This window comes from Lutra lutra, chromosome 1 (assembly GCF_902655055.1).
Source record: "Lutra lutra chromosome 1, mLutLut1.2, whole genome shotgun sequence".
Classification (NCBI taxonomy): Eukaryota; Metazoa; Chordata; class Mammalia; order Carnivora; family Mustelidae; genus Lutra; species Lutra lutra.
In genome coordinates, this window is record NC_062278.1 from 164,698,366 (window position 1) to 164,713,767 (window position 15,402).

General features: G+C 49.9%; 1 protein-coding gene across 1 annotated transcript in view; it reads right to left on the reverse strand.

Annotated features, from left to right (window-relative positions):
• Positions 1 to 2,241: 2,241 nt before the first annotated feature.
• RUVBL1 (RuvB like AAA ATPase 1) overlaps positions 2,242 to 15,402 on the reverse strand; it is a 44,903-nt gene continuing 31,742 nt past the window's right edge. Inside the window, exons 9-11 of the mRNA XM_047743203.1 lie at positions 8,446 to 8,548; positions 4,071 to 4,162; positions 2,242 to 2,625 (exon numbers count right to left, since the gene is read on the reverse strand). Coding sequence (XP_047599159.1) covers positions 2,466 to 2,625; positions 4,071 to 4,162; positions 8,446 to 8,548 — 355 coding nt within the window. The 3' untranslated portion in view covers positions 2,242 to 2,465. The remainder of the gene's footprint in view (positions 2,626 to 4,070; positions 4,163 to 8,445; positions 8,549 to 15,402) is intronic.

The following is a 15,402-nucleotide window of genomic DNA, read 5'->3' on the forward strand; positions in this document are numbered from 1 at the left end:
TGGGATTTACATGCAAACACTCCTTCCCCTCAGCCACCCAATTGGCTTGCTGGGGGGCCCCCAGGAGAGTCCCAGCCCGGAGCTTGGAATACCAGCCTCTTCTAGGATCAGCCCCCACCCTGACTCACTTTAATATTACCACAATTTTTCACACTGGAGCTGAAATCGTGCAAAAAATGGGGCTGCTGTAATTGTTGTTAGATTGTGTGTCAGCCTGATAAGATGTAACAAATATTTTCCTCCCCACCAGGGTCTGTTTCCCTCTTGGTAATGGATGGAGAAACTTCTCATAGTCCGCGAGGGATCGGTCGTAAAAACTTCGCCTGGAAGATTAATGTAATAATCACAGGCCTTGCTGGAAAAAATAGGAGGAAAATTAAAATAACCCAACCTTCCTACCTATCCAGAACCATCTCCCTCACTGAAGCACAGATGAGTGAGGTGGGCCAGCTCCTGGGCACCACCAAGGCCAAGATCCCAGAGGGCTGTGACCACACCCCTTCCCCCATCCCTCCTCACTTGGACTGACTCTAGGACCTAATAGGTCTTCCCACACCTTAGGTGTCATTCTTCTTTTCTACCACAGCTTGGGTTGGGAGGCAAGAGGCCAGAGGCACAGGCACAAAGACAGAAGATCTGGGTAGCCTGGGCAAGACTGCAGTGCTCAGCCCTGATTTCAGGAAGCGTCCCACCATCTCCCGACTGGACCGGGTCTCCCCCCACCCCACCCCCCAAGGCCCCATGCAGGCACCTCCCTCGGGGTCCAGGCCCACAGAAGATCCACTCTGATCACACAGCTTAGCTGGGTCCTTCCTGGGGATGAGTGTGGTCAGGGGACTCTTGGGGAGCTAGATGGACACCCATGTCTGCTCTCCTGCCTGGAGTGGTCTAGACATGCTCAGGTGGCTATCACTCATGGGACAGCAGTTATGCCTGCCCCACAAGGCCCTCAGGGCTGACTAGGATTAAAGCCCTGACTGGATCAAGATACCCATCTTGGTGGGTCCCCTCTCCTGTCCTCTGGTGGGCAGAAAGCCAATACTGAGCCTTCACTGAGGCACCACTTCTGTGGCTAAGCCGGCCGACGAGGACTGGCCGGGGCAGGGGCAGAAAGCTGTGTTCACCCTACCAGATGAGACGTCCCACTGTGGCATCTGTCCGTCAGGGCTGCCGCTGCTCCTTCCTCTCAAAGGGCTAAAAGCTCCACTCAGTGGGCTGTGTCAAAGGAACACAGGAGCTAACCGGAAGAGCTCTCAAGGGTCGAAGCTGAACCAATCGGAGCCACAGAACAGATAACATAGTACCAGATTATAACCCCAAGTGTATGATAAATATCCCGGATTCATCTGGATACAAGTGATTGAGTAAATACACAAATGGGAGCGAATGGGGAGACCAGTTACCTCCTGTGCAGAATGCCAAATAATTTATCCAGATGTCCAGCTCTCAGGAGCCTGGGTGGCTCAGTCGGTTAAGCGTCTGCCTTCAGCTCAGTTCATGATTTCAGGGTCGTGGAATTGAGCTCAGCGGGGTGTCTGCTTCTCCCTCTACCCCTCCCCCCTTGTCATGCATGCACACTCTCTCTCTCAATAAATCTTAAAAAAAAAAAAAAAAAAAAAGCGGGAGATGGAGCAAAACTCCCCAGCCTTACATGTGGGCTGTGCTTAGTGACTCCTTCCAAAAAGGACACTACGGAGCGCGTGTGTGACCACAGCCAGGTGACTGCGACCAGCCATTGACAGGGGAAGGTCACGCTGATGCACACCCTTGGTGTGGTGTGATGGCAATGGCACTGCACCTCTGTGGTCTGCCACCAAGAACCCAAAACCCTGAGAAACCATAAGGGACACATCAAACCAACCGCGCTGTGGGATATCCAACAGAACGCCCAACCGGCACGCTGCTCTCCGTTAAGGTAGTGAAAACAAGGAGCATTTAAGGAACTGTCCAAGCCAAGAGCAACTGAAGAAGGTGTAAGGGTGACATGTACTGTGGCATCCTGGGCGGGATCCCGGGCCAGAGGAGGCTGTTCCAGAACCCAGGAAGGGTGAGCAGGGTACAACATATGAACACTGGCTCCCTAGCTGGGACGAGGAGCCATCCAGCCCTGCAGGATGTTAACATGAAGGAAAGCGGTGATGGGGAGCTGGGAGCTCCCTATTCTACCTTCACAACAACTCGGGGCCTCTAAAACTGTGCCAAAGTGCAAAGTCTATTTGTAAGAAAAAATTACGAGACAGGTCATCAAAATAACCTCGATTTATTAGAAAACATGCCAGGTGAGGCAGGGTTCCTTCAAAGCAACAGCAGAAGTTAGGATAATTTAAAAAGCAATCCTTTCCACACCAAGCAGGTGCTGCCCAACACGGCCGAAGGGGACAGCCCGTGCACAGAGCCAGCCTCCTGCTCGCGGGTGACACCCAGCCAGGCATGCCCGGAGTCTCTTGCAGAACACCCAGGCCGTCTCACTTCATGTACTTATCCTGCTGGTCAGCCAGGATTTTGGCCGAGGACTTGGCATCATAGAAGAGCTCGCTGATCTCCTCGACGTGCTCTTTCTCGATACTGTCCTTCCCATTGATCTTGGCCAGCAAGTTGGCTGGGGTCAGCAGCTGCACTGAGTACCTAGAGTGATGGGGGCCAAGGGCAGGGGTGAGACAGGGCCACAGGTGGGAGCCCTCTCACCACACCCACAGGACCTGCCACGGTGACTCCATGAGAGAGAAGTCACCAGCACAACACATCCTAGCCCCTAAATCTCTGTCGGCCTCAAAGTCCCCCGTAACTGCAGTAACAGCACTGCTCTTCCGGGAGACTGAAGGAGCCCCGGGCGGCTCAGCCGGTAAAGCGTGCAGCTCTCAATCCCGGCATTGTGAGTTCGAGCCCCATATAGCTGGTAGAGATTACTTAAAACCAAAATCTTTCTGGGATGCCTAGGTGGCTCAGTTGGTTAAGTGTATCTTGATGTCAGCTCAGGTCTTGGTCTCAGGGTCATGAGCTCGAGCCCTATGTTGGGCTCCACACTGGGCATGGAGCCTACTTAGAAAAGTAAATAAATCTTTTTAAAATTTTTTTATTTATTTTTTATTTATTTATTTATTTTTTTTTAAAGATTTTATTTATTTATTTGACAGACAGAGATCACAAGTAGGCAGAGAGAGAGAGAGAGAGAGAAGCAGGCTCTCTGCTGAGCAGAGAGCCCGATGCGGGGCTCGATCCTAGGACCCTGGGATCATGACCTGAGCCGAAGGCAGAGTCTTTAACCCACTGAGCCACCCAGGCGCCCCAATAAATCTTTTTTTAAAAAGGAGGGGGAATCACAGACTGTGGGCACACAGGTGCAGGCCAGGAATGCTAAGGCCCAGACCCAGCACACGGCAGGCAAATGAACACACAGCCAACTAAAAGCACGTTCCCCACATGAAGACATGAAACTCCGGGAGTTCTCAGAGCACCGCTCCACCCAAATGAAATGGCTCGCAGTTCTGCCTGCACCTTGGAGCAACCAACAGACTCAAAGGGAAACAGAACTAGGGACTGGTTAGGGGCTGGGAGGTCACGGTTTCATAAGCACTAAGACGGACATCCTACAGGCAGTGGGCTTTGGACCACTGGTGAACAGTTAGGAGAGCAATCCACACTCGTCCTTCCCCCTCACTTGCACCCCCTCCCTGCCCCCCCACAGCCTGGAGAAGAGCCCCAGGGGAGGGGCCAAGCAGGGCCTGGCCGCTGAGCCATGTGCCTTGGACCCTGATCTCTGGGTCGTCTGTCACCTGCACCAAGGAAGCTAGCAAGCTCTCCACACAGGGGAGCATCCGCTGCAGGACAAGGGGACCTAACCCATTACTCTAGCTCTATGAACCCCTTCACTGGAATATTCTGCATTTGAAATCACAGTGCCCAGGACAAGCCCCATCAGAGCAGTGAGGACAGACGTGGTCCTGTGTCCTGAGAGAGGGACTTGCCTTTATGTCCCAGAATGCAGCCCCTGGTGGCCCCCCCCAGGGTTCTTGGGCAGGCCCCAGCAGGTAGGAGGCAGGTGGGGAGCAGCTCCAAGCAGATGCGCTCACCTCAGAGTCGTCTTGGTACCGATCTCCCCCAGGTGGTTCAGCGCCTCCTCGCTGATGTTGATTCCTTCTGTCTGGGCTCGGATTTTAATGATCTTTTGGAGGAGAAAGACTATGATCAACAGCAACCGGCCTCAAGTGTCCCCTTTATCAAGTGCTTTAAAAGCGACCTTGTCTCATATATCTTGTCCTGCACCACCGATGCCAAAGAGGCCCAAACCTCTGGAGGGGCAGAGAGCTGGCCTCCACCTGGGGCTGCTGGCCTGGCACACCTTGGGGCACAAGCCACCCCACGCCCTTGTGAAGAGCTCACAGCTGGGGCTGGCAGTGCCTAGACGGCAGCTGGTACCCCTGGAGGTGTACACCAGGGGGGCTCAGCTTCCATCTCTCCAGCCTCCCTGATGCAGTCAGTCCCAGGATCTGGAGAACACAGGCCCCTCCGAAACCTGCCTCCCTCCAGGGCTCTAACCTTCCTCCCCAGCCTGGGCACCACCACCTATGAGCACTCAGGCAGGAAGAGACATTTTTTATTTGCTTGATAAATACGATGGTTAAATAAATCAAAAAAGTTACTTTTAAAGATTTACCAGCCCTCATAACATCACCGGGAGATATCTAATCTCTCATGGAGAGGCTGACGCTCGCTGCGGTGTGAGGACCCCGGGGAAGCTGGAGGGGAGGCGGGCCGGCGGCGGGGCGGTGGTAACACACGCGGCCCTGGGATCCTGCGGGCGCGCCGGCGCTGAGTGATAAGGGGCAGCCGGGATAATGATGTTGTGTGTTGGGGAGCCGAGATAACTCGAGGACTTCGAGCCTCATATAATACGGGAATTTTTCACTTTGGCAGCTTCGTAAACAAGATATCAAGAAGCCCTTGTTTAAATTAAAGCCATAAAAACAGCCGAGGTAGAGGCATAGGAAATGGGAAAGACTGAGACCTCGGCTAAAGCCTTGCAAGGGGCAGAGAGGGAGGGGCGGTTTAGGAGCCAGATTCCTCACACCCGGCCCGTGGCTCTGGGGCAGAGACCTGCTGGCAACTCAGTGCCTGGGAACTCCGGTGAGGGCACCTCGCAGGTCAGCTGCCGTGACCGGGAAAAGTCGTGCTCCCGAGGGAAACCGGGTCCTGCAAAACTGGACCAGGCCAGGGGCCACGCAAGCCAGGGAAGGTGGCCTGTCTGCCGCCAGCCACTGGTGCCACCAGGGCAGAGGGCAGGTAGTTGTAGGGAGGTTTCATTCGGTCCAAAGAGACTCCAAACTTAGACTTCTGTATGAAATGTCCCAATTTCTAAATGTTGGCAACTTGTTTGAGTCATTCACAATCACAGCACTGGCTACAAAGAACTTCTCATTCAGCCAGTGGGCTGCTGGCGTCTGACCTCCAGCGAAAGACTCTGCTGTGCATGAGGAGTTCCACCATCTAGGGGATAAAGCTAAATGCCGCTGAGAAGAGGGAAGTTACGGGATGGTCGTAAGGATGGCACAGAACGGAGCAGGAAGAGCGATCCCTGCTCCTGGCTCCGGCCACAGGAGGCCTCTGACCACGACAGCCAGAGCCAGGCAGGTTTGGGCTCTAACAGAAAAGGGCTCTTCCCTGACAGCTGGGGATTAAGGAAGACTCCTGGTCCTGCCAAGAAAAATGTCCCAGGGGGGCCTTCAGAAACTCTAGGGAGATGCAAATACTGAATCAGGAAGCCTTCAGTATTACTGAGGGGAGTACATTCAGTGATACTGAAGGGGAGAGCTTCAGCCCAGAGCATCTGGCCTTCAGCAAGTTGCCCAGCATTCAAAGTCGGGCTTCAGGAATGTCAGGGCTGCTCTCGAGAGAGAGAGAGAGAGAGAGAGAGAGAGAGCAGGTCAGAGCAATCCCAAGAGCTTCTGCTTCAGACTGCTCGGAAACGGACAGTTCATAAATTAGATCTTTAATCATTTAATAACCTGCAGGGATAGTTTATGAGGGTGTCGGTACTGATGGCAGAGTACACAAGTTACATTTACTTTGTTTCTTTAAAAACCTACCCAGGCTAAGTAAAAATGCTGAGGTTATCCCTTGAACCCACCAGAACAAATCAATGTGCATCCGGGCAGCTGGTCTGACCTCTGCTCACCCAAGAGAAAGCCTGAGAAGAGGCCCTCCTGACTCCGCCAAGAAGGGAACCAGCCCAGGAGCCAGAGGCACAGCACGGAACATTCCAGGACAGCTCGGACCCAGTATTCCAGGGTCGAATGGAGGCAACAAAGGTGAACTGGCTCTGCATGGAGTCCCAGCTCCGCAGCTTATCTCTGTGACCACAGGACCCTCGCTGTTCGGGAGCCTCAAAGCCTGCTTACTGGGAGCTGCTGTAAGGCCCCCAGCGGGTGACAGTGAAAACCTTTAAGCCATTAGTAGCTGTTAATAACTGCGCTGGGACAAAGAACGGGCTCAGTTACTGTCACTTAGTCCTCACAAAAACCTGGAAAAGAGAAAGCAGACCTTCTGGAGGATGAATAAGGCCAAGGATCACAGAGGTGCGCCAATGGCTGAAGTCACTCGGCCACGAAGCACCTCGAGCAGGTGGGGCTGCCTCTCCTGGCAGGATGACTCTTGTCCCCACAGCAAGGATGGGGGTGGCGATCAACTTTTCCTTTGCTTCTGCCTCTGCTTCTGTTCAACAAATGCTTTGCCTTCAACCCAGTTTTCACCCAGGAGCTAGAGACCACGATCTGGTGACAGGGCCCCAGTAAGGGACACTCTTGTCCCAAACGTGCCCACAGCCACCCTGCACTACTACCACGCTGGCGGTCTCCAGCTCTATCACCATGGCACTTGGCAGGTGCTGGTCAACAAACATCTGAGGGGCCAGGCTGGGGGGCCACAGTGAGCAGGGGGGCCACCAAGGAGTGCCCTGGAGAGGCCCTCAGAGCTCCAAAAGGAAAGGCCCTGCTGACAAACTGCCACAGGGAGTCCACCCCTCAAATGAGCTATTTCTAGCAGGCGGGAGCTGGTGGCGCAGTGAAGAAGAACATGGGCTTCCGGACCAGGCAGCCTGGGCCCCAGTTTGTCAGTCCTGTCACTTACTGGCCACTGACAAGCATTATGAACTTGGGCAGACGAGTGGGCCTCGGTGTCTGCATCCTCATCTTTAAGAATGACAGTGATAACAGCTCTCCCAACTCACAGGTACTGGGGATCGAATGGAATCCTGCTGGCTAAGTGTGTCCACAGGCCCAGCATGACATCCAACAAAGAGGGCCTGCGCTCTGTGAGAGGCGAGGGTGCAGGCAGGGTCCGCTGAGACATTAGTGCAGCCCTGGTCCACCTGGTCTGTGGCCACATGGAGCCCACAGTGAGAGACCCGTGCTGGCAGCGAGACCCTCCAGCACAAGGATGGGCAAGGCAGGGCAAGAGCACGGCAGTGCTGCCCCAGTGGGACACCAACCTAGGGTACAACCCACTGCTGGGCATGTGGCCTGGACTCTGCACCCAGGACTTGCCACTCAGGGACTGAGCCATCCACAGGAAGAGAGGGGATCCAGGACTACCTGGCAGTACCAGGAAGGGGACTAGAAATCTAACTGTAAAGCACCTGGGCACATGGTACTCCAAATCCAGATCAAGCAAAAGATGAACCCTATGGGGAAAGCTGGGATGGAGCCCCTTTGGGGTAAGGCCCGACCACAGACACCTGTCATCTCCCACCCTCAGGCCTAACACAAATTTAGGTCGCAGAGAATTCTGAGCATACGCTCTGTGTCAGGTATACCTCCTTCAGCCTCTTATAGGTTGGTTTTGGGACTACCACTTCCAGGTGCCCCTCTAAGCTGGGACCCCGCGTCACCATCATTTCTATGGCCTCCACAGCCCCCAGGAAACCCACCACTAATCACACTGGTTGCAGCAGACAGGCTCTCATGCTGCTCCAGGTTCTGTGCCCTGTCGGAGCCAGCCTGCTGTGGGTTCTGGTGGGACCGGGCACTTGGCTTTGCCTAATCAGCAGAAGAGCCCTCGGACAGGGCCTGGCCTAGACACCAAGAGTGATCACTAAATCATATCTTACTGCCTCTGTCCTACAGCTGGTGGCCTCCCTAATGGCTGTCATCAAGCTAATTTTTTCACAATCCCTTTCCTAAAGTTTATCAGAATGGCTACAGTAGCAAAGACAAGGGCCAGGACCCATAGATGGCTAAGGTTTTGGGACACCTAAGGCATAGTCTCAGCCCACCCATCTTCCGGATGGGAGGACTGAAGCCCCGGAGTACTGCAATTTGCCCAAGGCCAGCAGCTAAGTGCCAGGACGGTGGCGGGAGCCAGGTCTGCTCCATGGAGACCTTTCTGTAGAGCATCGGGGAATGCTAGGAACAGATGAGGGGGGAAGAGGGAAGGGTTGGGAGGGAGTCTCACCTGTTTCATTTCCTGTGGGGTATACAGCATGGTCCGGATGATCATCACACGGTCCAGAAGGTCAAGGGGGATGCCATGAGGAGAGGTGATGTCCTCAGTACCCCTGCAAGGGCCAGAATGATCACATCACCCAGGCCTCTCTGAGACCAGAAACTGGAGACTGGAGACATGGCTGAGGTACTCACCATGACACTGTAGGCAATTCACATCCTCAGTCGACGCATGACCACAGAGTGAACCAACTAACATTCAGGTGGCGTCAAAAGCAACTTCGTTGTAGCAAATATCAATACAACAGGAAATTGGGGAAAGAGAAAAAAAGGCCACCTAAAATCCTATTGAAAATACTCATATAGGGGGTGCCTGTGTGGCTCAGTGGGTTAAGTCTCTGTCTTCAGCTCAGGTCATGATCTCAGGGTCCTGGGATCAAACCCCACATCAGGCTCTCTCAGTGGGAAGCCTGCTTCCCCCATCTCTCTCTGCCTGCCTCTCTGCCTACTTGTGATCTCTGTCAAATGAATAAATAAAAAAATCTTTAAAAAAATAAAATAAGTAAAATAAAATACTCATATAAGGGCGCCTGGGTGGCTCAGTGGGTTAAGCCTCTGCCTTGGGCTCAGGTCATGATCCCAGGGTCCTGGGATCGAGCCCCGCATCGGGCTCTCTGCTCAGCAGGGAGCCTTCTCCCCCCACCACTGCCTGCCTCTCTGCCTACTTGTGATCTCTGTCGAATAAATAAATAAAATCTTTAAAAAAATAAATAAAATAGTCTTATAGATATTTACCAAATTTTCATAGAGATACCTTTTTTTTTTTTTAAAGATTTTATTTATTTATTTGACAGACAGAGATCACAAGTAGGCAGAGAGAAAGAGGAGGAAGCAGGCTCCCCACTGAGCAGAGAGCCCGATGCGGGGCTCGATCTCAGGACCCTGGGATCATGACCTGAGCTGAAGACAGAGGCTTTAACCCACTGAGCCACCCAGGCGCCCCTCATAGAGATACCTTTATAAGTCACATTAAGTGTGTAGTTTTGGGGTTTTTGTTTTGCTTTTGTCCATGTTGCTTCAGTCTTAATAACCCATCAAGGGGGCACCTGGGTAGCTCAGTCAGCTAAGTTATCTGCCTTGGGCTCAGGCTGTGATCCCAGGGTCCTGGGATCGAGCCCCATATCCCCACATCGGACTCCCTGCTCCCTAGGGAGTCTGCTTCTCCCCTCTGTCTCTGCCCCTCCTGACTGCTCGTGCGTGCACATGCTCTCTCTCATTATCTCTCAAATAAAATCTTAAAAATAAATAAATAGCCTATCGAGTATTTTCCTTAACCCAAACCGTTGGGCATTTAGGTAGTTTCCAACTGTTGCCATTATTAATGATGTTTGATAAATAATTTCATGCATACAGCCATGAACATTTCCTCAGCAACTCTGAGTGCCTGCTATAATCCTGAATACGTCTGAGAATCTCCACGGCTACACGAGTAATCTGATCTCAGTGCACTGTAGCCAGCACCGGGTATGCTAATTCTTAAATATTTTGCTGCTTTAATGGTTTAGAAAAAGAAAGGGTGACACTTTGTTTGAATTTACATTTCCTTGACTACTAATGAATCATTTCAATGTTTCCCTTATATCCATTAATTATTTTCTTTCTTTTTGGGAACTGTCTAATCATGTCCTTTGTGCCTGTTTTTCTCTCGAATCCTTAGCCAAGTCATAGGAAGGGTGGCCCAGGAGGGAGCCCTTCCAACCTAAGAGGCCACGAGACACCAGCTACCCAAGAGGACATGTGCCAAGCAGAGCTGGCGGCACATAAGGCCGGCTCCAGCCGCTGTGTCTGAAGCCCAATGCACTAGGTGCCCCTGCCCCAGCCTCCGGGAGTCATGGCGGCAGCCACTCCATGTCAGCACTGACTCTAGCATTCCTGAACTTATCCCAGACTGCACAGTCTACCATCGTAACTCATCAGTAGAACACAGAACAAGGCAGGTCATTTGGGTTTAGTTGTTAATATTATCAGAATATTCAGTTTCAGATATAAGCGAGCTTTCAAGAAATAGAACTTCAGTAAAGAAATCTAGCTGTTGAAATTCTAGCCAGTCAGTTGAAGTATAAATGTATACTGACTATCGCAGGCCTAAAACACTTGGAGGCACACTACAAGAGCGTGCTAAGTGAAAGAAGCCCGTCATAAAAGTGCAGATGTTGTAGGATTCCTTTGGGGGAATAGGGAGAAAAAGAAAATTCATAGGCACAAAGTACAGTGAAGGTTACTGAGGACTTGGGAATGGGGAAGCCTGGACTCACTGCTTAATGGGCACAGTGTTTGCAGAGACGGGAACGTCTTCAAGACAGGTGTATACTTAAAAAGAACTCAAACTGCAAAAAGAACTCAAACTCAAAATTTCCATTACAGAAATTTTCCCAAAATAAAAACAATTCAAAGAAAGAATAAAACGTTTAAAATAAAAACATTTAATGAGTAATTGTTACATCTAACATGAAAAAACAATTAAGACCTTTAAAAATAAACAGGGAAATAGACTAGTAGCAAATATAAACTTCAGAGAAAACAAATCTCACCCATCAAAAGATATTTCCAAAATAACAAGGAAGATTATAAAGATTAAATTCTATCATGACTCAACTCTCAGTGTTTGGGATGCCTATGATCTTCACATTCAACTTCGTATTCAAAATAACCTTTGAAAACGACAACTGATTTTCAGGTATCTAATTCTGTTTAGGTGGCAAGTTTGGTTTTTTTAAGTTCTACTTGGGATTTCTCTTAAGAATTCTTTAAAAGATCTCAACTTTGACATGTTAAATATCCTAAACTCTGTAACACTCATGGTCAATCATCTTCGATTAGGTTGTAATAACAAAGACAAAAAGTCTGAAGGAAAAAAGGTTAAGGGCATCTGGGTGGCTCAGTGGGTTAAGGGTCTGCCTGTGGCTCAGGTCATGATCCTGGGGTCCTGGGGTCCTGGGGTCCTGGGATCAAGTCTCACATCACACTCCCTGCTCAGCAGGGAGTCTGCTTCCCCCTCTCCCTCTCTCCCTCTCAAATAAATAAATAAAATCTTAAAAAAAAAAAAAAAAAGAAAAGAAAATTCTTAAAAGAAGAAGAAGAAGAAAAGGTTAGAAGAAAAATGAAGTACGTCTAATCAAATGTCAAAATTTCTCATGGGGGCTTGAACCACAGCAGACGAGGGGAGCAGCTGCAAACCACCAGCACTGCAGAGCAGTCCCTGGGTCTCCACGAGGTCAGCCTGGATGAGTGAACTTATGTGAAGATGAGAAACAACACAGAGCTTCGAGACAGATTATATGCTTCTCATCAACATTTAAATGTGGTATTAAGAGATGTGGGAGAGACTGTGACTACCACAGAAATTAATGAGGACACATGCGAAGAGACAGGTGAATCCACAAACTGGAATACTGCGATGCTCTTCGTCTACGCAGACCGTGTTGCACAAGCTGCCCCTCCACCAAAAGCCGGCTGGGACAAAGAATTTACCATGCAGGGGACACAGGAGAGTTTGTAATGACTGCCTTCTTAAGTACAGAAGACACTGAAAAGAGAAAACTGCATAAATTTTGATATTAAGAACCAAGGATTCTTCTACTCCTGAAATGAGCTGATTTGCAGATAACCTACAAATTCTTTTTTTTTTTTTAAGATTTTTTTTTTATTAGAGAGAGGGAGAGAGAGTGCACGAAGAGAGTGCACAAGCAGGGGGAGCAGCAGAGGGAGAGGGAAAAGCAGACTCTCCACTGAGCAGGGAGCCTGATGGGGGGCTCGATCCCAGGACCCTGGGTTCATGACCCAAGCTGAAGGCAGACGCTCAACGAAATGAGCCACCCAGGCGCCTTAACCTGCAAATTCTTAAGCTAAAGGGCATCTTTACTTTTCTCCAACCTTTCCAATAAAGTCATTCACCAAAACTCTTTTTCTGGAGCTGATCTGCTCCAGTTTTGTTTTTTTTTTTCCCAGATAATTTCTGATTTTCTTCTTTAAATTTAATTTGATATTCCCTTTTTTATGCAAGAAAAAAAAAACAAGAAAAAGAAAAAATTCTCATGGTTTTGAATCCACAAAACCAAAAATTTAAACAAGAAGTTCCACTTAAAGAGTGCCGAGAAGGGCGCCTGGGTGGCTCAGTTGGTTCAGCCTCTGCCTTCAGCTCAGGTCATGATCCCAGGGTCCTGGGATTCAGCCCCGCATCGGGCTCTCTGCTCAGTGAGAGCCTGCTTCTCCCTCTCCCTCTGCCTGCCTCTCTGCCTACTTGTGCTCTCTCTCTGTCAAATAAATTTAAGAAAAATCTTTGGGGAAAAAAAAAAAAAAAAAGAGCGCCAAGCATTCTTCAGGAATTAAAGCTGAAACATTTGTCCAAGCTCTGAATATTAGGTACAAAGTTTCTTTTAAGAGACATATTAGTAAAAAATGGTTTCTGGGATTCTTTTCTGCAAAAGTCCCACAAAAGGGTCTGTCACATCACTTGCTAAGTGGGTGAGGGAACTGAAGCGCCTCTCTCCCAGTGCTGCCTGCATGGGTGGTGAGCCCGGAAGGAGCTCTCAGTGCAGAGCCCTCACTGCCTGATGAGGCTGCCATAATTGTCATATCACCAATAATAAACTGTAATAATTACATTTTGGTTAAAACTGCAGATTCGTTCTTGTACCCAGAGGCTCCTTTCCAGCTCTGGTGTCAGCCCAACAGGCCATTTGACAATTGCTCAGATTGCGTTAATGCCGTGCCTCTTCCATAGATGCAGTTTTGTGCTGCGACGTCACAGGCCTAATTCTCCTAGGACTCCAACATGGCCTGTCTGCAGAACAAGGTCACCACGCATCTAGAAATGTATCCTACAGCTACACCTACAGGTGCAAAGGGTTGACTCCTCTGTGAATGCCTCTATCTAACGACTACAACTCAGGGCTCACCCGCTGACACTGCGGACATTGTAGACCAATTAATTTTGTAGGGGCTGCTCCTGTGCATTGTACAGGATATTCAGCAGCCTCTCTGGCCTCAACCCACCAGAAGCAGCAGCATCCACAGTCGTGACAAGTCAGAATGTCGCCAGCGGAGAATCACTGCCTGACTGCTGCTTTACATGACCCTGCAGCTGCAGGGACACAGACACCACAAAGCTTTTCTGATGACAGGAGACACAGCAGACCCGGGCAGGGAGCTAAGAAGGAAACCATTTGCTTTTCTGAGGAGGCTGCCAGGGAGATTCAGTGACGAACAAGTGGTCCCGAGACAGCCAGACATCTACATGCAAAGGAGTGAAGCTGGACACACCTCTTATACTACACACAAAACTGACACAAATGATCACTAACCTAAATGTAAGGGCTAAAACTACAGAACTCTTAGGGGAGATCACAGATCTAAGTATCTGTGACCTTAGAAGGTTTCTCAGATATGAGACCAAAACACACAAGCAACCAAAGAAATAACAGAAAAACTGGACTGCATCAAAACTTAAAGGCACTATCAAGAAACTGAAAAAAACACCCACAGGATGGGAGGATATATTTGCAAATCATACATCTACTACAGGTCTAGTATCCAGAATACACAAAGAATTTGCTAATAAAAAGACAACCCGAACAACAAAAAAAGAATGGGCAAATGATAGTAATAGACAATTCTCCCAAGAAGATATGCAAATGGCTGAAAACACATGAAAAGATGCTCAAACTCAACAGCCAGATGCCCGTCAAAACTACAGTGGATCACCACATCACACCGCTTGGAAGGCCAGACTGTAAAAGAACGTACTAAGCGTCGTCTAGGATGTGGAGAAACCGAACCCCTCAGACGCTGCTGGCGAGAACAGTGCAGCTACTGTGCAACAGCCCGGCTGTTCCTTGAGAGGTTAAAAGGAGTTCCCATCTAACCCAATAATTCTACTGATAGGTATGTCCCCAAGAAAAATTAAAACCGAAGTCTACATAAAAAGTTGTACACAGATGTTCAGGCAAGAGTATTCATAACAGCCACAGAGCGAAACAACCCAATCACCCAATGTCTATCGACTAACAAAACGGTCAATGTGCGACTAAACGTTCCATTTTGGAATACTATGTAGCCTTAAAAACCCACAAAGGCTGACACGGGTTATGGCACGGACGGACCGTGAAAACACTATGCTCCATGAAAGAAGCCAGGCACCAAAGAGCACAGGGTGTGCGGTGCTGTTCATACAAATTGTCCGGAGAAGGCAAATGCATAGAGAAACTAGATGAATGGTTGCTGGGGGCCGTGGGGAGGGAGCGTGGGGGAAACCAGCTGGGGGTGAGGCGTGGCAGCAGGATCACTGTTGGTGGGTGAAGGATTTCTTTCTGGGGTGACAAAAATGTTCTAAAATGGATAGTGGTGATGTCTGGACAACTTTGTGACTAAACAAAAAAATCCCCTGAACTGTACACTTTAGATGGGTGAATCGTACTGTATGTGACTTCTATGTCCATTAAGCTGTTTTCTTCAAATGTATCCTCTTCTGCCTCAGGAACACACTGAGTGGAGACCATCCTGTTTCTTAAGTTTTGCTCTTTGGTGCAACACCGTGACTTGCGGAGAGAAACTCCTGCAAAGACTCCTTAACCCCGGGAGCTATTCCCCACAAGAGAAGAAGACCTCCCAAGTCTGGGGAGCTGGGACCAAGGCCAGGCTCTCATTTAATGGCTGAGGGTCCTGGCACAGAAGGGCCTTCTTAAGGCGGCAAGGGAGGGTGCCCAGGGGTGCCCAGGAGAGCCTGAGGCCTCAAGGTGCTCCTGTAGGAATGGCTCCCCCTCTCCTGTGCACAAGGAGACAAGACCTAGAGGAAGAGGGGGCAGTTTGCACTTTCACAGCCATTTCCTGATGGTGGCGGCAGTGACCTGCACCAGCTCAACCCCTCTTCACCCCCCACACCATCAAGAAACAATGCAGAAGAACAGGG